This window comes from Scyliorhinus torazame, chromosome 12 (assembly GCF_047496885.1).
Source record: "Scyliorhinus torazame isolate Kashiwa2021f chromosome 12, sScyTor2.1, whole genome shotgun sequence".
Taxonomy (NCBI): domain Eukaryota; kingdom Metazoa; phylum Chordata; class Chondrichthyes; order Carcharhiniformes; family Scyliorhinidae; genus Scyliorhinus; species Scyliorhinus torazame.
Window position 1 is genome coordinate 11087221 of NC_092718.1, and position 26501 is coordinate 11113721.

The following is a 26501-nucleotide window of genomic DNA, read 5'->3' on the forward strand; positions in this document are numbered from 1 at the left end:
AGAGTGGAGTTGTCGGCTTAAGTTGCATGCTCTTTCGAAGGGCTGGTGCAGACTCGATGGGATGAATGGCCTCCTCCTGCACTGTAAATTCCATGATTCTATGCTTTTTGATCTTGGTCAAACTACTGGACTGGCCATGGCTGGTGGCCAGGTGCTGCTCTACAAGCATAGAACATACAGTGCAGAAGGAGGCCATTCGGTCCATTGAATCTGCAGCAGTTAAGATCTCACTTCCACCCTGACCCAATAACCCCATCTAACCTTTTTTGGACACTTGAGGGCAATTTAGCTTGGCCAATCCACCTAAACTGCACGTCTTTGGACTGTGGAAGGAAACCGGAGCACCCGGAGGAAACCCACATAGACACGGGGAGAACGTGCGGACAGACAGTCACCCAGTGGGGATCGAACCTGAGACCCTGGCGCTGTGAAGCCACAGTGCTAGCCACTTGTGCTGCCCACAAACTCAAACATAAAGAGAAGGGAGACTAAAGTGAATGGGCCCTGACAGCTCTTCTGTGGCCACTGTGACTGGTTTGCGCCCAGTGAGAGTTGTGGGCTTTTGTGACCTTTGTCTTCTTGATGAAAGAATGGCACAAAGAGACTTGAAGATGCTGGGAGCGATGGCAGCATGTAGAGAAATCGAGATGGGTTGTGGGGGAGTGGGGACATGGAGAAACGGGGGTGATCAGGGTTCTGCATCAATATTTCCTGCAAGCTGTATGGCTGCATAATGACCCAGAGATTCCTGAGCAGACTGAACACCAGTCAGCACATTTTGATTACAGTGTGAAAGGTCTAAAATGCCTGCGCACTAAAATTAATACGTCCAGATCAAAAATAAAATGTTTGAGGGAACGTTATTCATTCTTGACAACTATTCGGTGACCTGTGGAGGAGCGCTGGGACTGGGGGTGGGTTTGTTTTCTGCACTGATGCGTCGGTTGATGTGCACACTTGGCTCAGGTTCCTTGGGCGATGGAAGTACTTGAGGGGTCCAACTAACTGGAGCTGCACTCCTGCAAAACGTTATACCTGCAGAAGGAGAGAAAGAAACCCCCAGAAAGGAAACTAAATTTTAAATTGCTTGTACTTCAGCTTGTAAGATCTGTATATTTTGGTAAAAAATTGTAGTTTGCTCAATGCATTCAAGTGGTTTGACAGTTAAATTAGCAAAGGTAATAGCATGTAAATTTGTAAAAAGAAAAATCATGACCACTGAAATTCGTGACTTTATTTTTCATTCTTGGGAGTATTATATAAAAGAAAAATTAGGATGTTTTACTGAATATTGAAACTATATTAGAAGAGACCAGTGAGCAACCTGCCAAAAAATTACTGGTTACAACAGGGAAGGAGGTGCCATAGTAATATTGTTCCTGGACTAATAATCCAGAGACCCAGGGTAATGCTCTGGGGTCCAGGGTTCGAATCCCATCATGGCAGACGGTGAAGTTTGAATTTAATAAAGTAAATCTGGAATTAAAAGTCTAATGAAACCATTCCTAATTGTCGTAAATACCCATCTGGTTCACTAATGTCCTTTACTGGGGCTGGCTTAGCACAGTGGGTTAAACAGCTGGCTTGAAATGCAGAACAAGGCCAGCAGCGCGGGTTCAATTCCCGTACCGGCCCTCCTCGAACAGGCGCCGGAATGTGGTGACTAGGGGCTTTTCACAGTAACTTCATTGAAGCCTGCATGAAAATGAAATGAAAATCGCTTATTGTCACAAGTAGGCTTCAAATGAAGTTACTGTGAAAAGCCCCTAGTTGCCACATTCCGGCGCCTGTTCGGGGAGGCTGGTACGGGAATTGTGACCATGTGACAGTAAGAGATTACATTGAAATGGTCTAAACAAATGCTGGCCAGCGATGCCCTCATCCCAAGGACAAATTTTTAAAATGCATTTACTCATTACAAAGAGATGACTCCCTTCTCAGAAAAGTAATCGTCCCAAAATTGATGCTTTGTCGCGGTGCCCACAACACTGCTTCCTTCAACAACAAAAAACTTAAATGCCATTATGTTTAGAGTTGGGTCCTGAAGATATGCATTGTTTACATCTAACTATAGGTTAGGTTAATGAGACAAAATGCTAAATATGTAATTCTTTATTGTTTCACCTATTCAAACAGCTTAGGTGTGTGGTATCTTCAAGATTACAGGTATTGTAAAGACTAGTTAGAATTATTTTACTTAGTCTAAAATAAAATGTCATTGTTTTTCCATGCTGGTTCACAGAATTATTTTATTTTTATTTGGTTTTTGAAACTGTATAAACCCACAAGATTGTTTTCCAAGAAAATTAACACAACTTGGTGTAAAGTCGATGAAATTTATACAAATATTGGCAATAGCTATTAAGTTGCTTCCAAATATAAGGTGGGAGGAATGTTCAAATTGTTCCCATTTCAGCTCCAGGTCTGTGCTAAGTTAGGTTGGTCTCAGCTGTAGGGCCAATACATTTAAGACTAGTAGTTGGTTTTCTTCCCGAATTCATTCAGGCAGGGTTTCTGTTCCTGACTAGCTGCTAACTCCTAGTGTTCATGTGCAGCCAAGAGCTGAAATCAAAATTGAGTCAAGTGTGATGTGCGTCATGGCCAACTAGCCTGCCAACACACTATCCAACATGAAGAATGGCCATTTGGATGTGGAGGTTGCTGGGCCTGTGTCACTAAATTCTGACAGCTATGCGGAGGAGGGAACAAGATTTTTAATTGTTGAAGCTAAACTAACATAAGAAATGAACTTGTGGGAAAACCCTGGGTTAATGACACAATCTACTGATATCAGTGCAGATCTTGTTTGGTTTCACCCGTTCTCTAATGAGGTGTCTTAAGTTAGTTTTTTGTGTTTAAGGAGGGAAGATGGTGTTGTTAGACTGACCCCCTCTCATGCAGTGTCAGATTACCACTACTGTTGATAAATGTTTCAACCAGTCATGCTTTTCGTTACCACAGTTCGTTATCTGATCTTGCCATCAAATTGAAATGTTTTACTCACTACTGCAAGTCAGAAAGCTCTGAGGTTGCTTTAGGTAGACTGGTTTTAATGATCTACTAAAATCAGTGTTGCCACTCCAATAACTTGTATTTGTATATTGAATGCCATTTCTCAAAATGAACAGGGGGTAAATGGAGAATGATGCAGTACAGAAAGAGGCCATTGGATCCACTGTGCTTGTGCCAACTCTTTGAAAGAGTTATCCTGTTAGTTCCCCTGCCCCCTGCACTCTCCGCCATAAGTCCTGCAAGTTCTTCCGCTTCCAGTGTTTATCTAGTACCCTTTTTGAAAGGTATTATTGAATCAGTTTCTAGATTGTATCATCTCGCAGGACTAAACAAAATGGCCTGCCGTCGCCTCTGATTCTTCTGTAAAATGAGACATGTTCGACCCATTGCACGGTTGTAGAGACGAGTTCGGAAGGGTTTTTTTGTTTGGAAGCTTGGGGAGAGGTGTGGAGCAGGAAAGTAAAATGTAATTTATGTGGCCCTTTTGCATCTTCAGAATGCCCAAATGAGCTTGAAGTCAAGTTGTATTATTAGCAAGCATTGCACACAAGTTCCCACAAACAGCAAATGCCAACTGAAGAGTTATTCTTCTTTGTAATGGTGTTTGAAGAGTGTCGGCCTGGATTATGCACTCGAGTCCTGAGGTGGAGCTCGAACCCCAAGATTCGGATGGGGATACGACAATCTGATCGAAGCTGCTGCTTGACCGGGCCAGAGGGGTTTTAGGAAGAACATTCCAATAACATAAAGGCACAAATTTAATCAGTTGTGATTACAATCTGCAGTTACAAGATCTCACAGCTGGTGGCCTCACATTCTGGAATCTGCAGCTCCGTCCTTGTATCCAAGAACATAATTTGTTTACGACTCCAATATATTTTCAATTTCAGCAACATGCAGTGATGAGACTGTGAAGTTGTCTCTCGATAACCCAGATTCTTTATGCTGGGTAATATCTGTTATGCTAGGTGTAGACCGTTTTGCCCGAGCTTGTCTGCGAAACACTTGAGGTGGCTTGTACTGATTTTGTAGGGTCATCTTTCATTTGCGTAATCTCCCAGTGCAGCTTTAGCCTTGCATTGACAGCTCGTGTGACAGAGTAATGGGAAAAATCTGCTCGAGTTTAAAGTGATATATGCATGTTCATGGCTGCCTATGTAGATAAATATTGTCTTGTAGGACTTTTACAGTGCAGAGGCCTTCTGCCTGCATGACTGACTTTTCTCAAACTATCCACTGATCCCAATTTCCCTGCCATTCTCCTCGAGCACTGTTTTCTCTTGAAATATTTATACTCTTCCCTTTCAAAAATGTCCACATTTTTGTTTCCATCCATTTCCAGTGGATATTCTATGTCTGAACAATTATGTAATAATACAAATGTGTAGATACACAAATACTGAAGGAAGTGGTTTGGCCCATCATGGGCGGTGTCAGTTGTTTGATACAGCTACCCAATTAGTCATCTCCCCATATACTTTTTCCCCATAGCCGTGCAAACTTTACCACTTCACGTATTTATCCAATTCCTATTTTGAAAGTTATTATTGAACCTACCCCTGCTCCCACTTTATCAGGCAATGTGCAACAATGCACTGTGAATTGTTACACATCACCAATTTATTTTCTGCCAGTTATCTTAAATCTGTTTTCTCTGATTACCAACTCGTCTGCCCCTGGAAGTCATCTCTCTTTTTATTCTTACAAAATCTGCAATGCTTTTGAACAACTCCACTTTTTCTACTCGAGGGAGATTCTCCCAATTCACTTCTTTTTGTTCTTGAGATTATCTTAAAACACGTGCTCTCTAGCCACAGACTCTCCAGCCACTCGGGGGCAGTAGTTTTTCTTTGTTTAATTTACTAAATTACTACACGACATTAAAGCGAGGGTCAATGGATAGGGTGGGATTCGAGATGACAATTGGTGGGAGAGGATTGAGTAGCTCCGATGGATGCTTGCATGTGTGTGGTAAAGGCTTGGTGGTGAATATCGTGATTAGGCATGCGCCTGAGCCAATGTTAGCGGGTAGTTGTGTTGCTCTCTTTGGTTGGTACTGAATATGACGGTCAATATGGTCGCCTTCCTTAATTCTAATTACGTTTGCTCTAGAGTCGCCAGGTATCTTTCGATACCGCCACAAGGTTCAAAACCGAATACTGATCAAAGACTCGATACACCAGTTAGTTAGTTCAAAGTCAATGCTTCTTTATTTACACACACAGTTAAATATACTCATGCACGAAACTCTACAGACTAAACTATCACTACTGCTAAAGCCTATACTTAGCTTCCGGCGCCCACTCAGTCAGAGGAACAATGACCGTTGTTCGGTTCTGAGGCTGCTGGGGTCGAAGTGGTGAAGGGGAACAGCTAAGGTCGTCTGTCTGGTAGCGAGTGTTGACCTTGGACTTACTTGCTTCTGGTGCAGCTGGTGGACAGGTCTTTCCTTGGTGAGAGCCGGGTCCAAGAGAACGATTCTCTCTTGAGGGCTCCTTCTTATACCCAAAGGGGCTTTGCGCTCTTTTGGGCGGGCCTTGAACTTGGCCCCAATTAATTGGGCCGTTTCTTGATCATTCATATTGATTTCATTCAATAAAGGGGTGGGTGCCCTGATGGCCGGGCGTGTCCTAGGTGGCCGTTGGCCTGCTTTGTTTCAGTCTCCTCTGGCGCCGGGGGGTCTGCCTTAGTATCGGTTACTCAAATGTTACTCTTTTGTTTCTGGAGATAGGCCATTAGTATGCTAATGGGCCTACAGTTTTGGTTTTGTCTGGGAGCTGCGGCTCCAATATGCAGACAAACCTTGAACCTGCTTGTTTTCTCAGTATTACCCATTTTCCCTGCAATCTTTGCAAAGTGTCCATTTTGTAATCGGGAAGTGGCCGTCCCAGATGGCTACACTACCTCCTTGTGATCCTCAACGCGAAGCGTGAAGGATCACATTACCGCGTCGTCTTCATTCTCTGACCAAGCGGGGCACCCATAAGCACTTCACGGGCTCTACGCTGCCCTATCCTATGAATCGCAATTTTTATCTAAAATCATTTTACATACATACATCATTATAAATCATTATAAAACTCTACGGGGCGCTATGACATTCAGGCATGCATTACAAAATAATAAACTGGACCATCTAACTATCCCAAATAAACTATCCTCACTCAAACAATCTAAAATACTCTACAACACTTTTTAAACTGTACAAATAGCAGGAACACAAGTTTCTCTGGCTTGGCAGTCAAGCACAGGTTTACATTTCTTTATTGAACGAACAAAACACACACAAAGAAAAACGGATGCACTTTAATTCACTTAAAGGGATTGGGGGGTTTGTTGGAGTCCGAAAATAGGGGACCTAAATGTATATACCAGAATGCGGTTGCGGGAGGCTCTCCTTCGCCCTTTCCTGAGTCTTAAGTGTCTGCACGACACTGCAGAGTATCGCCAGTGCTAAGAGTGCTTCTACAATGTAAGATAGGAATACCAGGTGATAAACCTGTCACACCAGGTCAGGGTGTCGGTCCCTGTCTCGGGGGTAACTAGGGTACAGTGTATGCAGGGGTGGGAATCATTCACGGCCTGTGTGATAGGGGTCAGGGGGGGGTAGCGTCCACGCGCAACTGAAAGGGATCCCGCTAAGATCCAGGTGAAAAACGTGAAGGTTGTCTTCATCTTTCCGTCTTTCTGTCTTCTTCTTCCTCTGGGGTTCCTGAGGTTCTGGAGTTCTATGGACGCAAGCATGATATCTGTTATTATCTTGCTTGACATCTCGTATGTCTGTCTGTCTGTGTCCTTTGTTGCCAATTACCCATTATAATTGGTCACCATCTGTGACTCACTCATTTTAAAAAATAAATAAATGAATATTTGGGCAAGACATCCAAGAAAAATACTGACATAGTGCGAGCCGTCTCGCAGCCTGTGCGATCTACCATCCTAGTGTTTGAGAATGTAAATAGCATACGGAAGCAACCTAAGGGTCGCCAGAAACAAACAAAAGAATTTGGAACTTAACGAGCCAAAATGGGGTGCATATGGGCCGTGGCGGCTAAGAATGGGTGGAATCCCCGTGTAGGACGGTGATCAGTGCCGTTTGTGCTCTACCCGCGTGTAGCTGACCAGAGGGGGGTCCTCAGGCAGGGCGGGGACCAGTACCGTTTCTCCACTGCCTGAGCGACTGGCAAGAACGGGTAAGAATGTGGTCGTCGTGGGAGCTGCCTCTCGTGATTACCTTCAAATCAGGAGAGTAGTTATGATTGGTTGTCTGCCGACAAACTAGTTCCTCTGAACTAGTTCCTCTGAACGGTTGTCTGTCGACAAACTTGTTCCATTAACTGCCAGTGGGCGTTAAAAGAGTGGTGGCGTGGGGCCATGAAAACTTTTAAATTCACAAACAACATTTAACATGTACATTAAACGAACAAACATAAGACAAACATGGTGCAGGTTCCATCAGAATACAGGACATCGTAAATCACATTTGGACTGGGGTGTAACTAGCATATGGGGGGAGTGTAGTGTGACCGAAGAAGAGAGGAAGGAGGAGCGAAACAAAAATGAAGTGGCATTGCTGAGGTATCGCTGCCATGAGAAGTGGTGGGTAAGTGCTCACAATTTGCATGGGGCAGCTGGGACCTTGTAGCTGCTGTGGGTGGTGTTCTCTTTCATATCTGGGGGCGAGTCTAGCTGGTGGTGGGGGTCTCCTGCAATCTCGGGCGAAGTGTCCTGACTGCCCACAGTTGTAACATGACCCTGGGACCCCGTGGAGCAGGCTCTCTGGTGAATTGTTCCCTTGGGTATGGTTCCCTGGGTGGGGAGGCGGGGCTGTTGGTGTCATTGCTGGTTTGGGGGCATTGGTGGGCTGATTCCGTTGCTGTTTCAGGGGGGCTTGACATTCTCGTGCGTAATGTCCGAACTGTCCACAATTGTAGCATTCCTGGGATTTGGGCTGCTGTGGGCTGTTCCTGTCCTCATTTACCCATGCGGGGTTATGGTGCGTCCTAACTGGATTCATGTCTGCCTGCTCTTCCACTGGTTTTGCAAATGCGGTTTTGCCTTGGGCGGATTGTTCCCAAGTGCGGGACAATCTTTTCAAAACCAATTTCTCGTTGTGGGCCTCATCTGAGGGGTTGTAATTTGCACAAACTCTCTGTCCTGCCTCTATCGCATGCAAGACTAGGATTCAAGTCCATTTGACCATATTATCCGTGGCCAAATGGGCGCGGGCTAACTCTCCAAATACTGCTGTGAAATGTACCCACAAGCGTCCAACAAACGCTGTGGAGTGCTCTGTTTTCTTTTGCCTACACTTGTTTAGTCCTTCTACGGGGTCTCCTCTGTTATAGCCGATCGCATCCAGGATCGCTGTGTGCATTTCTTGGAGTGTGCCTCCTCCTACGTTCTGTGGGTCGCGAAGGGCTGCCACGACTGAAGGGTCGTGGCTTAAAACTGTGAGCTTCACTTGCTCCTTTTCGTCCAGGCCGTACATGGTAGCCTGCTGTTTAACTCTAGCGAAAAACTGGTGGGGGTCTGATGTGGGAAGGAACGGTGTAATTTTTCCACACGAGTCCCGTATTGGGTCACGGCTAACGGGGTTGTATATAGGAAATCTGCGTTTCCTTCTGCTGCGGCCATGCAGTGTGTGGTTACAGGGTTCATGGTGTGTTCTGCCTGTTCAGTAGGGAGTTGGGGTGCTTTTCTCTTTTGTGGTTTTTCTTGCGTACATGTCCCATGTACGTACCTGTGGGCAGTTTCATTTAACTCCTGCCAATCGGGGCCATTTTCTTGGTCTAACTGGGATCCAAACGTACTTTGAAACCCATTCTGGACAGAAAGCAGAGATTGCAATTCTGCAATTTGCTTCCGGCACTTAGCGTGATCTACGGAGCTCTGCCTTTGTTCCGTCGTGGAAGTGTGGAGCGCTCGTAGGGCTGCTTTTAAATCATTGCCCTGTTTCTGCAATTGCTCTACCTGTTGCTCTACCTTCTTGTCTTACCAAGACCGCGCGTTGCGTGTCTGGTAGGCCTTATCGTACTGGGTCTGAAAACTACTTAAATGGGCGAGACAAGACTGGTGTACCCACTTGGCATCATCCGCCTCTCTGTCCCTCGCTGCTAACTGTTCTCTTAACTCCTTATTCTCCTTCTCAAATTCGCTCACATCTCCCTCACTATTTCTGTCTCCTCAATCTCTCTATGGAGCGTCCTAACGACCACCTCTGTACCTCGCAATTGTGCCAAGCAGGACACGATTGCTATCGGCTTGCGAGCTTTCCCTAAGCTCTGCTTATGAATCTCTGACAGGTTCTCCCACCAAGTATGTCCTATACTCCGGGGGCCTGTTTCATCATTGGCGCAGAATTCACTCCAAAGGGGCCATCCTTTCCCTTTGTGATATTTTCTGATCTCTTCTTCCCATACGGGACACTGTTCTACTCTACTGGTCGCTGCTACCTCGAATTCCTGGGGGTTCATAAGGTGCTCCATTACCTTCATTGCCATTTTCTCTCTATCTCTGGGTTCTCTACTGAATTTGGAGCAGGAGGTGATAAAGTGGTGATGTAAACACGGGTACGGCTTACGCTATTTTCCGGCCTACAAAACTCCCGACAGTTTTATGCAACAAAATCTCTCAGGTTTACCTTGTATCCCTGTTAGTACGCATGCATTAACACACTTCTGACTCTCGGATGTTTGATCAGTATCGTTCTCACACTTGTGGTTTTGCTGTTTCCAATTGGATTCAAATTTGGGTTCTCTCGGAGTGACTAGGCCACTTCTAGGTCGAGTCCCGTCAGAGGTCGCCAGTAAATGTTGCTCTCTTTGGTTGGCTCTGAATATGGTGGTCAATATGATCGCCTTCCTTAATTCTAATTACGTTTGCTCCAGAGTCGCCAGGTATCTTTCGATACCGCCACAAGGTTCAAAACCGAATACTGATCAAAGACTCGATACACCAGTTAGTTAGTTCAAAGTTAATGCTTATTTGTTTACACACACAGTTAAATATACTCATGCACGAAACTCTACAGACTAAACTATCACTACTGCTAAAGCCTATACTTAGCTTCGGGCGCCCACTCAGTCAGAGGAACAATGGCCGTTGTTCGGTTCTGAGACTGCCGAACTGGTAAAGGGGAACAGCCACGGTCGTCTGTCTGGTAGCGAGCGTTGACCTTGGACTGACTTGCTTCTGGTGTAGCTGGTGGACAGGTCTCTCCTCGGTGAGAGCCGGGTCCAAGAGAACGATTCTCTCTTGGGGGCTCCTTATACCCAAAGGGGCTTCGCGCTCTTTTTGGCGGGCCTTCAACTTGGCCCCAATCAATTGGGCAGTTTCTTGATCATTCCTATTGATTTCATCCAATAAAGGGGTGGGTGCCCTGATGGCTGGGCGTGTCCTAGGTGGCCATTGGCCTGCTTTGTTTCAGTCTCCTCTGGCGCCGGGGTGTCTGCCTTAGTATCGGTTACTTAAATGTTACTTGTTTGTTCCCGGAGATGGTCTATTAGTATGCTAATGGGCCTACAGTTTTGGTTTTGTCTGGGAGCTGCGGCTCCAATATGCAGACAAACCCTGTACCTGCTTGTTTTCTCGGTATTGCCCATTTTCCCTGCAATCTTTGCAAAGTGTCCATTTTGTAATCGGGAAGTGGCCGTCCCAGATGGCTACAGTTGGAGCTGGTGAATAGCATTGGATGGAATGGAAGATTCACTGTCCATAGTGCAAATGGATGGGGAATTTGAAATTCGGGGTTTGACAGAGGATGAGGGAGCAGGGAGAAGTCAAAGGGAGCTAGAGGAACTCTATTGTATGTAGCAGAAATTAGTACACACAATTGACTAATGATTCCATTGAATACTCCTCGGAAAATTAATATTCCTGATTGCTGATCAGAACTTTGAAATTTCCCCCTTCAGCTTGAAGGTTAGGATGTTTTTGGCTCTGCGCTATACTGACTTGGTGTTTGAGCAGCATCTGGGCTGCTGACTGCATTGAGGAGCAAGAACTGCTGGAATAAACAGCATGCAGACTGGAATGTTCTCAGTGGCTGCCTGAGTGTAATCTACCCAGTGTAGGGGTTCATGTGCAAATTAGTATTTGTTAACCGTTGAATACAAAGCATCAGCCATTGCTTTATTATATCTTGAGTTTGATAACCCCTCTAAAATTGGTTATTTAGTTTTATTGGTGTAATAGTACTGTAGAAGTTGCAAGGATGATGTGAACCTGTACTTAAAATCCTACTTGTGCTTATTGTTGGATGAGCTTGCGACTGCCAGTGTCCAAATAGCCAGCTGCTTAGGCATGATTTAACCTTTATTGGGTGGTTGACTGGCCTCTACCATAGGAGAACTGTTCAGTTATTTTCATGATGTGGAGGTGCCAGCGTTGGACTAGGGTGGGCACAGTAAGAAGTTTCACAACACCAGGTTAAAGTCCAACAGGTTTGTTTAGAATCGCTAGCTTTCAGAGTGTAGCTCCTTCGTTAGGTTAGTGTGATCACCTGTTGAAGGGGCTATGGTCTGAAAACTAATAATTCCAAACAAACTTGTTGGACTTTAGCCTGGTGTTGTAAGACTTCTTACTGAGTTATTTTCAGAAATGGGAATGCCTCGATCATATGCTTTTACACAGGAAAAGGTCTGTCACCTGTCTGCTCAAGGTGGCTCAGGGTATCCTCGCTTGAGTACCAAGCTAATTATGGAGTGAATACAGGTGTATTCACCTGAAGTAGCATGGTGTAGAATCTTCTGCGTCCCTTTTAAGACTGCAAGAGGTACATTGTTATAACTTGTTCAGCTCAATTAGGGGACAGACTAGCTTAATTTAATGATGTGTAACCTATAGTGCTCTATACTGCTGTACAGTAGCTGAAAAGCTTTTACTTCTCCTATCGTTGGTTTTAAGTCACTCTCTTTCCAGTTAACTGTCAGTATATTTTACCTGTCTAGCTCCAATTGCTTGAACTGTTATTTTTCAGTTAGTATCTGTTTTATTTCTTCCCTGCTTTTTTAAACTAAAGATGAGACCAAGCTTTGAATGCATAATTTTAATTTCGGTTTTAGTTGTGAACACTTCTTGTGCATTAGCGATTCCGTCTTGTCTTATTACTTTCTCTCTTGGTTTTTAGTTGGGATGAATGGGTTCCGGAGAGCCGCGTGCTGAAGTATGTGGACACAAACCTGCAAAAGCAGAAGGAACTACAAAAGGCTAATCAGTGAGTATAAGTGAGCAGGGCTGGTGAATGGAAAAATGGAACTGTTGTTTATGTGACTTGAGGCTGGCTTCTGGGGCACAAGTCGGTGCTTTCAGGAGGGGCAAAGAGAACATTAGGGAGAGAGAACTTGTGTAATGCTTGTGCAGGCCTATGTCACTCGCGACAAAAATTGTACTGCCCACACTATTTAAGGCGAGCATTATTGGATTGGATTGGATTTGTTTATTGTCACGTGTACCGATGTACAGTGAAAAGTATTTTTCTGCGAGCAGCTCAACAGATCATTAAGTACATGGGAAGAAAAGGGAATAAAAGAAAATAGGTAATGGGGCAACACAAGTTATACAATGTAACTACATAAGCACCGGCATCGGATGAAGCATACAGGGTGTAGTGTTAATGAGGTCAGTCCATAAGAGGGTCATTTAGGAGTCTGGTAACAGCAGGGAAGAAGCTGTTTTTGAGTCTGTTCGTGCGTGTTCTCAGACTCTTGTATCTCCTGCCCGATGGAAGAAGTTGGGAGAGTGATTAAGCCGAGTGGGAGGTGTCTTTGATTATGCTGCCCTCGTTCCCCAGGCAGCGGGAGGTATAGATGGTGTCAATGGATGGGAGACAGGTTTGTGTGATGGACTGGGCGGTGTTCATGACTCTCTGAAGTTTCTTGCGGTCCTGGGCTGAGCAGTTGCCATACCAGGCTGTGATGCAGCCAGATAGGATGCTTTCTATGTGCATCTGTAAAAGTTAGCAAGAGTTAATGTGGACATGCCGAATTTCCTTAGTTCCCTGAGGAAGTATAGGCGCTGTTGTGCTTTCTTGGTGGTAATGTTGACATGGGTGGACCAGGACAGATTTTTGGAGATGTGCACCCTTAGGAATTTGAAACTGCTAACCATCTCCACCTTGACCCCGTTGATGCTGACAGGGGTGTGTGCAGTACTTTGCTTCCTGAAGTCAATGAAGAGCTCTTTAGTTTTGTTGGCATTGAGGGAGAGATTGTTATCACTGCACCACTCCACTAGGTTCTCTATCTCCCTCCTGTATTCTGACTCGTCGTTATTCGAGATCCGGCCCACGATGGTCATATCGTCAGCAAACTTGTAGATGGAGTTGGAACCAAATTTTGCCACGCAGTCGTGTGTGTACTGGGAGTAGAGAGGGGGCTAAGTACGCAGCCTTGCGGGGCCCCGGTATCGAGGACTATTGTGGAAGAGGTGTTCATTCTTACTGATTGTGGTCTGTTGGTCAGAAAATCGAGGATCCAGTTGCAGAGTGGGGAGCCAAGTCCTAGGTTTTGGAGCTTTAATACGAGCTTGGCTGGGATTATGGTGTTGAAGGCGGAGCTGTAGTCAATAAATAGGGGTCTGATGTAGGAATCCTTGTTGTCGAGATGCTCTAGGGATGAGTGTAGGGCCAGGGAAATGGCGCCTGCTGTGGACCAGTTGCGACGGTATGCAAATTGCAGTAGATCAATGCCATCTGGGAGTATGGAGGTGATGCGCTTCATGATCAACCTCTCGAAGCACTTCATTACAACTGAAGTCAGGGCCACTGGACGATAGTCATTGAGGCACGTTGCCTGGTTCGTCTTTGGCACCGGTATGGTGGTGGTCTTCTTGAAGCAGGTGGGGACCTCGGAAGTGGAGTAGGGACAGGTTGAAGATGTCCGCGAACACGTCTGCCAGCTGGTCCGCGCAGGCTCTGAGTGCACGACCAGGGATCCCGTCCGGGCCCGTCGCATCCCGAGGGTTCACTTTCAGGAAGGCCGATCTGACTTCGGAAGCTGTGATGGTGGGTATGGGTGAGTTATGGGCTGTTATGGGCGTGGTCTGATATTCTCTCTCGGCATCTCGGATGGCTTTGCGGAGGTTGTACCTGGATTTCTTGTATAGGTCAGGGTTGTCTGACTTGAACGCCTCAGATCTGTCCTTCAGTAGGGAGTCAATCTTGCGATTGAGCTGGGGAACGTATGTACTGCTTTCTTTGCCACGCAGTCGTCCACACATTTGCTGATGAAGTCTCTGATGGTGGTGTCACACCTTTAAGTTTGTCGCTGAGTTCTTAAATGTGGACCAGTCCACTGTCTCTAAGTAGTCGCATAAGAGCTCTTCTGTTTCGTCGGACCAGCACTGCACAACCTTCTTAGCTGGATTCTCCCGCTTGAGTTTCTGCTTGTATGCCGGGAGAAGGAGCACCGTCTTATGGTCTGATTTCCCAAAGTGCGGTCGGGGGATGGAACAGTAAGCGCCCTTGATTTTTGAGTAGCAGTGGTCAAGAGTGTTGTCGCCCCTGGTGGGACAGGAGAAGTGCTGGTGGAATTTTGGCAGTACACTCTTGAGGTTGGCCTTGTTGGAAGTCTCTGGCCATGATGAACAAGGTCTCCGGGTGTTCTGTTTCGTTGTTGTTTATAACTGTACAGAACAGCGCCTTCCTCACTTCTGCCTGGGGTGGGATGTAGACCGCTGTGATAATGGCTGAAGTGAACTCACGTGGAAGATAGTATGGGCGGCACTTCACTGTCATGTATTCCAGGTCCGGGGAGCAGTGGGTCGCCACATCCAAGCACCAAGAGGAGTTGATGAGGAGGCAAACCCCTCCACCCTTTGCTTTGCCTGATGACACGGTGCGGTCTGCCCGGTGAATTGCGAAGCCTTCAGGTTGTATGGCATAGTCCGGTGAGGCGGGGGTGAGCCATGTCTCTGTGAAACAGAGCACATTATTTTTCCATTCTGAGTGAACATTGCAGGTCCTATGAAGCTGTGTTTTCATATGGTATTCTGCTGTTGAGCATAATATGTATGTAGCCTGCTCCAGTAACTCTAGCTAGCTTTCTAATCTTGTATGACAATGAAAGGTCTTAATGTTTCCCCGCAATGGCTTTAGGTGTGCTAGAGCTTTTGGATTTGGCATCTGTCTTGAATATTTGCAACGATAACCTGTGGTCTTATCTCAAATATAGCATGATAAATACATGCTAGAAAATGGAACTGTCGGAAAAAGGTCCTAGGGCATTTCCGTGCTGCACTCCAGCTGCATTACATGGGATTGATTCTCACTGGCTTGGAGGCTGAACTCCAACACACTAATCCACCACTGCTGCCATTTTAGCAGAATCTGAAACCTGGTGTTACAATCTGTTTTTACTGTTGCTGAGGGTTATTCAAAAGACGTGTTATATATTGTGATGAGCACAACTTGGCAAGTTAATGCAGATAAACTTCTGCTGCAGCCTGATTTCCAACAATGTTAAAACCATTGTGTAAAAAAAAAAAAAAAAAATTTGCAACAGGATTTCTGTTGAGTTGGGCTGCTCTTCTTCGCAGATGGGTGACACGTACCTCTTTCCTGTGCCAGGTGATGTACCAGGCATAATGATGCTACCTTGAGAACAATTAACTGAATCCCATTTTTATACATACATATTCCTTGTAGCTTGGCCATGGTTGAAACAAAGGAACAGGGTGATTGTTTTCCCTCACTCACCTACAAACATTGCACTTTGTAGGAATACACAAAATAAAATAAATAATGCATATTTATATATAGCCTTGTACAACCTCTGACCGCTGCCTGGAGTTTAAGATGAAACAATAAGCCAAGTCTCTGTCTGCCCCCCTCGGGTGGATGGGATAGATCTCACATTGTTGTTTGAAAGAAGGGTATGTTTGTCCTGTTTCGCCACCTCCAGCCCCCACCCCTCCATGCTTTCTCCAATATTTCCCCCTCAGCCAACATCACTAAAATAAAGCAGGTTATTTGTGGGAGCTTGCTGTGTGCAGAATTGATTGGCGTGCACGCTACATTCCAACAGTGACTACATCTCAAATGTGAAGCACTTTGCGATGTCCCGAAGTTCTGAAAGGTGATTATTTGAAAGCCTGTTGCAGTCCTGTTTTAATTGCTGTTCTGGTTATTGGAAATGTGACTAAGATAGTTTGGGCACAGCAAGAACGCACAAATAGCAAAGAAACAGTTTGCGAGATAATCTGTTTTGGTGATGTTGGAACCCTGGGATTTTGCATCCACTTGAGCGGACACTCTAGCCCTCCGTTTAATATCTCATCCAAAAGATAGTACCTTTGAATGTGCACTGCTTCCGCGGTATTGCACCAGGGGGTGTTGGTCTGTGTCCATGACCCTCTGACTGGGAGGAGTGCCTGAATCAAGACTGACTTGAGTATTATAGCAGGAAGTAATTATTTTCCTTATTTGAAAATTGACCCAGAAAATGCTGAAGTTATTGGTTTTCGTCTCGGAATGCATATCTTTTTCTAAGTGGACATTGCTGGTACTATTCAGATGTGTTGTCATAGAATCTACAGTGCAGAAGGAGGCCATTTGGCCCATTGAGTCTGCACCAGCCCTTGGAAAGAGCACCCCACTTAAGCCCACACCTCCACCTATCCCCAGAACCCAGTAACCCCACCTAATCTTTTTTGGAAACTACGGGGCAATTTACTATGGCCAATCCACCTAACCTGCACATCTTTGGACTGTGGGAGGCAACCGGAGGAAACCCATGCAGACACTGGGAGAACGTGCAGACTCCACACAGATAGTGATTTTAGCCGGGAATCTAAACTGGGACCCTGGAGCTGTGAAGCAACAGTGCTAACCACTGTGCTACCGTGCGGCCCAATTTGTCATGTTGTATGGTTTTCTGCTGTTGTGTCTATAACCTGCTGTAGCAATTCTGGCTAGCTTTCTAATCTTGCACGCGAATGAAAGGTCTTGCTGTCTCCCTGCCTTTAGAAATGCCCAAACTTTTGGATTTGACATCTGTCTTGAATACTTTATTTGCCTGGTTAAGCATTCACATTCTGACTGGATTCTAAATGAACAATTACAAAATTCCACATTGCGCCTTCTCCAGCAAGTGCTTCAATTCCCTGGAGTTTTCTTTTTGTTCCAGCGAGACCCACAAATTTGTGCTGTGAAATTTCACTTCGAACAAGAAATAATGGCTGATTTGCTGTGTAATTGTTGGCAAGCTAACAAAAGCACATTCTCAGGAAATGTGTGTTTCAGAGCTGTGCGTTCATTGAGTTGGTAATTGAGGAAGCCATTCTCCAATTGTAAAAGGAAAATATTAGGTTCTTGTTCGGTAAGTGAGCAAATCCCTGCTGTATTCTGGAGTTATCAGTGACACTCCCACGCTGGACAAAGTCAATTTCCCTCTTGAGATCATTAGTGCTGCTCTGGGTATAGGGATTAAGGTACTGTTGGAAATGTATAGCTGCAGGTTTGACTCTAGTCAAAATTGTATGCTATTGCGTGTGGAGGGTGAAGGGCAAATGATGTTGTCAGGTAGAGTTTATTCTGCCCTTATTTTTCTAAATGTGTTATACATTTCTGTAAAGAGAAAGAAAGACTTGCAGTTGACACCTTCCACAGCCTCCGGACACCCAGCATTTTACAGCCAGTTGTATATTTTTATAAAGTACCATCGGTTGTTGTAATGTTTTGACACAGCCACCAACAAGAATTTGATGGGTAAGGAACAAATATTGACTGGGACACTGGAGTGAATTCCCCATCTCTTTTTTTTTAAATAACAATGTGTGATCTTTACATCCCACTGATGCTCACCTCTGACAGAAAGAGGATATAATTATAATGAGAAGTTCACAAAGCTGGTTTCTATTATAAATGTGAACGCAGGGTTTTATAATAGGAATGGCAAGTGACTGTATGATGTTTCAGTGCACTCTGAACGTTTTCAATGTTGATACTGCTGTTTGAAAAGTGTTCTTCTATTTATTTTGTTTGCAATTCAGAGAGCAATGGGCAGAGGGCAAGATGAGAGGCGCTGCACCAGCCAAGAAGGCTTCCACCATGCAACAGAAGAATGTTGAAATGTAAGTAACTTGGGATGTTTAGCTCCTCTAAAAGCTTTCCATGCGAGTTCCTTATTTTGAAAACAATTTTAGCACCGCAGTTTCCATTTCTGTCCAGTTTCCTAAACCGTGATCAGATGGAGTCTTTCTTGCCCTTTTCAAACCCCTAGTTCACAAGTGCAGACATCAACAGCAGAATTGTGTTCAGTCACAATCTGTAACTTCATCACCCAGCACATCCATCACCATTACCATCGAGCACAGAGGATTTCATAGTGCAGAAAGACCATTGAGTCTGCACCGGCCCTTGGAAAGAGCATCCTACTCGAGCCCACACCTCCACTCTATCCCTGTAACCCCACCTAACCTTTTTTTGAACACTAAGGTCGATTTAGCATGACCAATCCACCTAACCCGCACATCTTTGGACTGTGGGAGGAAACCGGAGCACCCGGAGGAAACCCACGCAGACGTGGGGAGAACGTGCAGACTCCACACAGACAGTGACCCAAGACGGGAATTGAACCTGGGACCCTGGCGCTGTGAAGCAACAGTGCTAACCACTGTGCTACCGTGCCGCCCTGGATCAACGCTTAGGAATTAGGAGCAGAAGTCGGCAATTCAGCCCCTTGAGCCTGCTCCGCCATTCGGTTAGATCAAGGCTGATCTCTTCCTGGTCTCAAATCCACCCCCCTCCCTGTTCCCCAAATCCCTTTAACCTATTTTTAAAAATCGGAAATATAACTTATCTCCTTCTTGAAACTATTTAATGACTCATTCCACCGCACTATGGGACAGCGAGTTCCACAAATTCACCACCCTCTGCGAGAAATAACTCCTCCTCATCTCAGTTGTAAATCTACAGCCTCTCAACCTATATCTGTGACCTCACATTCTAGATTGCCCCACACGGGGGAACAGTTGGTCTACGTTTACTTTATCAATCCCTTTTAGTATTTTATGTACCTCGATCAGATCCCCCCATATCCTTCTAAACCCCAGGGAGTATAAGCCCAAACTGTTCAGTCTCTCTTATTTCAAACCTTTCATCCCTGGAATCAACCTGGTGAATCTCCTCTGAACTGCCTCCAATGCCACCACATCCTTCCTCAAATAAGGAGACCAAAACTGGACACACTTCTCCAGATGCGGTCTCACCAAGACTCTAAACAATTGCAACAACACTTCTCTACTTTTATACTCCAGTACTTTTGCAATAAATGCTAACATTCAATTTGCCTTTTTAATTACATGTTGAACCTGCTTCCGACGTTCTGCGATTGATGAACAAAGACACCCAGATCCCTCTGTCCGGACACATTTTGAATCTGCTTTGCATTCAGACAATAATTTGCCTTTTATTTTTTCGGCCAAAATGGATAACCTCTCACTTATCTACATTAAACTCCATCTGCAAAACTTTGGCCCAATCTCTTAGCCTATCTATATCTGTCTGTAAAATGTTATCTTCTCTTGACTGTCTGCTTTCCCACCTCTTTTAGTATCACCTGCAAATTTTGCTTTGTTACACTCTGTCCCTGCTTGCAGATCATTTATATAAATTGTAAACAGTTGAGGCCTGAGGACTGACCCCTGTGGCACCCCGCTAGTTACAGTTTTCCAGTCAGAAGGACTCATTTATCCTGACACTGTCAGTCAGCCAATCCTCAAACCAATCTAGTACTCTACCCCCAATCCACCTTCTAGATCATTTAAAAAAAGTTTAGAGTGCCCAATTCATTTTTTCCAATTAAGGGGCAATTTAGCAAGGCCAATCCACCTACCTGCACATCTTTTGGGTTGTGGGGGCGAAACCCACGCAAACACTGGGAGAATGTGCAAACTCCACACGGACAGTGACCCAGAGCCAGGATCGAACCTGGGATCTCGGCGACGTGAGGCAGCCGTGCTAACTAGACCAGTCTTTTATACAGCACCTTGTCAAATGTCTTCTGGAAGTCTAGATAAACCGCATCCACAGATTCCCCATTATCCGTCTTGCTGGTTACATCCTCCAAGAACTCGAGCAAGTTTGTCGAGCATGACTTGCCCTTCATAAAACCATGCTGACAATAGTGGATAGAGCTTTGACTTTCCAAATGTTCAGTCATCTTTTTTTAATTATAAATTTAGAGTACCCAATTCATTTTTTCCAATTAAGGGGCAATTTAGCGTGGCCAATCCACCTAATCTGCACATCTTTGGGTTGTGGGGGTGAAACCCACGCAGACACGGGGAGAATGTGCAAACTCAACACGGACAGTGACCCAGGGCCGGGATTCGAACCCGGGTCCTCAGCACCGCAGTCCCAGTGCTAACCACTGCACTGCATGCCGCCCTAGTCATCTCCTCCTTAACGACTGATTCTAGTAACTTCCCCACCACAGAGGTCAAGCTAACTGGTCTATAGTTTCCTACTTTTTTGCCCCTCTCCCTTTTTGATTAGGCGTGTCACATTAGCATGTTTGCATTCCACTGGAACCCTTCCAGAATCCAAGGAATTCTGAAATATCATAACCAGTGCATCCACTATCTCTGCTGCCACCTCCCTTAATACCCTAGGGTGTAGGCCACCAGATCCTGGAGACTTATCTGCCTTTAATCCTATTAGTTTATTCAATACCTTCTCCCTAGTAATGTTTATTGTACCAAGTTCCTCTGCATTAACTATAGCTTTTGGAATTTTTTAATTATCCTCTTCCGTGAAGACAGGCAAAATATTGGTTCAGTGCCTCTGCCAACTCTGTATTCCCCATTAATACCTCACCAGTATCGTCCTCTAAAGGGCCAACATTTACTTTAGCTATTGTCTTTCTCTTTATATACTTATAGAAGCATTTAGTATCAGTGTTTGTTTTCTGCTAGTTTCCTTTCATTGTTCATCTTGGCTCATTTGATTTTATTTTTAATAGCTTTTTGCTGAACTTTAAAGTTCTCCCAATCCTCCAGATTACCACTAGCTTTTGCAGTATGATGTGCCCTAGTTTTTGTCTTTGTCTTACTTGACTTCCTTGTTTTGCCATGAAAGATTTTCTCCATTTTACTGTTGCTCTTTCTCTCAGGAATATATTTCCATTGATAAGTATTTAATATCTCCCTGAACATCCGCCATTGTTCCTCAACTGTCCTACCCTCAATTATTTGTGCCCAGTCTACTTGGGCCAAATCTTTCCTCAGACCTGTATAATTACCTCTGCTCAACGTTAAAACTCTCGTATGGCACTCTGACTTCTCTCGCTCAATCTGAATTTGAAATTCTAGCATGCTGTGATCACTCCTTCCAAGAGGATCCTTAACGACAAGACTATTTATCAACCCTTCTTTGTTACATAATGTTAAATCTAAAATAGCTTGTTCCCGGGTCGGCTCTATAACATATTGCTCTACAAAACAATCCCTCATACACTCTTATGAAATTTCCCTCGAGGCTACCCGTGCCAATTATATATTAAAAAAAAAATTTTTTTTTTAAATTTAGAATACCCAATTTCTTTTTCCAATTAAGGGGCACTTTAGCGTGACCAATTCACCTACCCTGCACATCTTTTTGGGTTGTAGGGGTGAGACCCACACAGACACGGGGAGAATGTGCAAAATCCACATGGACAGTGACCTGAGGCCGGGATTGAACTCGGGTCCTCAGCGCCATCGGCAGCAGTGCTAACCACTGCGCCACCGTGCTGCCCAACCTGTGCCAATTTGATTAATCCAGTCGATATGCGTATTAAAATAACCTATGATTACCATTGTGCCCTTCTCACAAGCCCTCATTATTTCTTGGTTTATACTGTGCCCCACTTTGGAAGTATTGCTTGGGGGTATGAAAATTACTCCTACCAAAGAGTTTTTTCCCTTTTTTATTTCCACCCAGATCAATTCAACATTTTGGTCCTTTATGCCAATATCATACGTGCATTTAGGTGCATGGTTTTTAAAATATGTCTACCATGGCTCAGTGATGTGTGGAATTGTGTTTGGAAGTATTGTGGGGGTTGAGTGGTGAAGGAGAATTGGTTGTTGCAACAATGGAATAAGACTTCTATATCCCTTATCCACCCAAAAATAAAGCTAAAAATCAGTCATCTTTGCAGCATAACTAATCTTGTTGCGGTGGAAGCTAAAATTGTGGATCTCTCTTTTACATATTCACTGAATATGATGTCAGGCATATCCAGTTCAGACAGTGCTGGCTCTGAAGAAGGTACAATCAAATCTGTCACAGCTTTACCATTGGAAGTTGTCAATTTGCTGATGAGATTTAAAAAATCACATATAATTGGTATCCATATTTACAACTTTTGTTTCAGAAAAACGAAGAAGAATAAACAGAAAGGTAGGCTCACTTAAAACTTAGCTTTGATTTGAAATGTTATAATTGAACAATTGAAAGCTTCATTTGTTCAATTGAAGTGTTTATATCTTTATCATGTTTTTATTCTTTTATGGGATATGGCAAACCAGCACTTGCTCATTCCCTAATTGTACTGAATGACCACAGTCAACCAACGTTCCCCCCACCGCCACCCAACCTCGTGTGCGTGACTGTCTTGCAGAAGCACCTATCCCCTTCATTTTCTCAGTTCCTTGCCAGCCCCCAGGAAGGGCTTATTATTCAGAGGTCAGCCTGCTTGGACAATCTCCAGGGCCATTTGACAATGGGCAATCAATGCGGGCATGTCTGTGGTGCCCACGTCCCAGGCCCCAGAGGTATGCTCAGAGGTGAGGAACTTCTGCCGTTTGGAATTCCGAGTTTTGGATCACAGAATTCCGCCCTTTCCTTTCTGCCCTCTGGCTGTCCTGGGGCAGGGGGGGTGTGGTGGGGGCCGCGTTGGTGGGTTGAGTGTGGGGAATGGGGGTGGGCACGGGAGGAGAGGGGTTGGTGGGTCAGGGGTGCAGTTGGGTTGCGGGTAGCATGGCAGGAGGAACGGATTGGAGTTTATTGAAATATGAAGTATGAATAACATCCTGTTGTGTGATTAAGTATCCTTTACTTTGCATTTTGCCTCTCTCTCTCTCCACTTCGAGCTACGTGACAGGATGCAGTACGGTGGAATATAAGCATGTCAATTATAGAGATAATAATAAGAGCAACACCATGATTATCACAGGCACTTTTGTGATTTAACAAAAATGGGCATCACTCCTCTTGTTGAATGCAACTCAAGCAGAGTTAGTGTGGCAGTATATCAAACATTATTAAGCAAGGCATGAAAAATCCTTTAATATGTGTTTCAATTCTCACCACTAGTCTGGAGTAATTGCCAGTAGCCTGTGTAAGTCAATATTTTTTTTAAACCAGTGCTGCAGCTAATGGTAGGTACTTGTAGGATTGCCCTTCTGTGAATAATGTGTTTGATCTTTTATTAGCCCCCACAGCTGGTGATGGAAGTAGCACTAGTGAAACGCCGCAACCACCCAGGAAGAAAAGGGCAAGAGTGGACCCCACAATGGAAAGTGTATGTAGTTTGCTAGAATGTGACAGTGACTGAACGTGTGTCTAACATCCAGTAGGAGATCCAGAATTTAAATTGGCCTAAACTGAAATCCTAAGTGATAATTGGCCTCAAATGTCTGATATTATACAGATGTATTCATGTATTTCGGTAATGGCTCTGCGAACAGAGCTTGTACTATGCCATAATTTACAAGAGCCTATGCATTTGATGCCTGGATGCTAACATACGATCTTTCAGTGTTTCATTATAATGGTGAGTACTCCATGAGGAAATTGGTCCAGTTTCCCTCCCTCAGTTGAGTATTCAATGGCACATTTGAATTGAGCTGTTAACCCACCAAGATGGAAAGGTTTCAGATTCAATTCCGGCTCTCTTGCGAGTTAACTTGTCTTGGCCAAAGCAATAATTGGAGCACTGGACGTGATGGGGTTGATGCCACAACTTGACCTCTGAGCCCCTTGGTTGGGGAGATTTTTTTTTTAAAAAGGTTGGGCAGCAAGGCGGCGCAGTGGTTAGCACTGCTTCCACACGGTGCCAAGGACCTGGGTCAGATCCTGGATCCGGGTTCGATCCTGGCCCCGGGTCACTGTCCGTGTGGAGTTTGCACATTCTCCCCATGTCTGCGTGGGTCTTGCCCCCACAACCCAAACGTGTGCAGGGTAGGTGGATTGGCCACGCTAAATCGCCCCTTAATTGGAAAAAAAATTAATTGGGTGCTGTAAATTTATACGGTTGGCCAGGTTTCTGCTCCTGATCACTGTCCGGAGATGCCTGCTGGCAAGTACACTTGTTCAGACATCAGATATTGGCATGTCCTGGATTACTCCTCGATTGCTGGCATCCACAGCACAGCACCCCAGGAAAAATCACAACTTTCAGGGAGTGGAGGGAAAAGACATTGGGACAAAATGAGATTTCCTCGTGGATGGAATAATAAAAAAGGTACTGAACAACCAAGTGTATTTTCCCTTCAGCTAATATACCAACTGATTGTCTTGAACTGTGACTAATTTGCTACAGCTGCTGGCAACAGCTGCTTGCTTATTGGCTTTTGATTACCTGCTGGTTTAACTTTTCATTACTTCATCATGATATAACTACCCAGTTCTACCAAAGATCTGCAGTGTGGCTGTGTTCATGTCCTGCAACCCTTAATGGTCCCAAGTGAAGAAAAAAATAGTTTCATTCAATAAGCATTGTATCTTGTTTAATGTGTAATTTAATGTACACGCTGTATTAAAGGTAAGTGCCTTGTATCCTGGACTTGTGGTACAGGCCCACTGTTTCCAGTGCTAGCGGGACCTTCATCTTAAATACTAAATAGCAAATGTTAAAATAACTTTGTTTCATCCAGGGATTGTAGGGATATTTTTTTACAAAATGTTAAAATCCAATTGGATTGGATGGATATTCCTCAGATTTCAAATTTACAGTTGACCCCCAGGTTCAGCTTTTAGAGAGAGAGTGAGTTCCAGATTTCCACTATGCTGTGTGTGAAGCCAGTCTTTCCTGACATCATCCCTCAATGGCCTAGCTCAAAGGAAGTTGCACTTCCATGTTCTGGACTTCTCCATAAGAAGAGATAGTTCCTCTCTTTTTATCCTGTCAAATTTTTTATCACATTGAGCACATTAGTTGATTCACGTCCAATTTTCTATATTGGTCTATGTAGCCAAACCTAATAATTTAACCCTTTTAGCCCAAGTATCATTCTGGTGAATGTTTTTTAAAAAATAATCTTCATTGACACATAGGCTTACATTAACACTGCAAGGAAAATCCCCTATTCTCCACACTCCGGCGCCTGTTCGGGTACACTGAGGGAGAATTCAGAATGTCCAATTCACCTAACCAGCAGGTCTTTCGGGACTTGTGGGAGGAAACCGGAGTACCCGCAGGAAACCCACGCAGACACTGGGAGAACGTGCAGACTCCACGCGGACAGTGACCCAAGCCGCGAATCGAACCCTGGAGCTGTGAATAACAGTGCTAACCACTGTGCTACCGTGCCAACCAATGTGGGCCACGTCCCTGCCTCCAAATGTTGATATATTTTTCTCTTGAAGTGAGATGTGCCCGAACTGAATGCAGTTCTCCAGATAGAGGCCACCTGTGGGCTAACACCTGCCCCCCCGGAATGATAGGTTGGTGACAGGCTTCCAGGTGGTTGGAAGCCTGCTTTTGTGTTTGCTGCAATTGCAGTAATAATGTGAATTCATAATGCTTCGCACAGATTGCGGTTGCGTTGAGACTGCAGATGTGTATTTTGAGACGGCAGAGTGCAGCAAGTTCAGTGGGATTGTCTGAGGAGATGCCTTAACTTGGTAAAATCTTGGCTTCTGCAGGAGGAGACATTTATGAACAGAGTCGAAGTAAAGGTTAAAATTCCCGAGGAGTTGAAACCCTGGCTCGTGGATGATTGGGACCTGATCACTCGTCAAAAACAGGTAAGCACTCCATCCAGTCGCGTCATCTCCTGCTTGCTGCAGGGTTTGCTGCCACGAGTAGTTCAGGTGGCTGGCATTTTAATGAATCGAAGGGGAAGCTAGTTAACCAGATGAGGGAGAAAGGGATAGAATGGTGTGCTGTTGGAGAGAGATAAAGAAGGGTTGGAGCAACTTTCCTGCGTAGTTTAGACACAGACCTGTTGAACCGAATGCCTGTCACTGTGCTGCAAATACTCTGCAACAGGAGGATTTTAATTTCCCCTTGTCGATGATTTAGCTCGGGTTGTGGGGAATGACGGTCAGGCGGGCTCTTGCGTTTACCTTGCTGATGTCAGCTTCCTCACTGAATGGTACATCAACAAATAGTGATTGGTCACAGTGCGAAACGAGGGCCAAACAAGAGTAACATAGGGCGTCATGAATAGTGTTCTAACAGGGAACAGATCAGTCCGAGGGGGAGTCGTTGAGGAGTCTTGTAGCTGTGGGGAAGAAGCTGTTCCTATGTCTGGATGTGCGAGTCTTCAGACAATTCTGT

The 26501-nt window shown here is 44.8% G+C and overlaps 1 protein-coding gene across 10 annotated transcripts in view; it reads left to right on the forward strand.

Moving 5' to 3' along the window:
• Positions 1–26501, forward strand: part of morf4l1 (mortality factor 4 like 1) — a 100020-nt gene that overhangs the window by 23903 nt on the left and 49616 nt on the right. For 5 of the 10 annotated variants that reach the window (XM_072470413.1, XM_072470416.1, XM_072470417.1 and 2 more), the window contains 5 exons: positions 12143–12229; positions 18004–18084; positions 22371–22396; positions 23431–23519; positions 25865–25966. In XM_072470413.1, coding sequence (XP_072326514.1) covers positions 12143–12229; positions 18004–18084; positions 22371–22396; positions 23431–23519; positions 25865–25966 — 385 coding nt within the window. Of the gene's footprint in view, positions 1–2136; positions 2167–12142; positions 12230–18003; positions 18085–22370; positions 22397–23430; positions 23520–25864; positions 25967–26501 lie in introns of all 10 variants that reach the window. The other 5 variants (XM_072470411.1, XM_072470409.1, XM_072470410.1 and 2 more) reach the window with 2 other exon arrangements.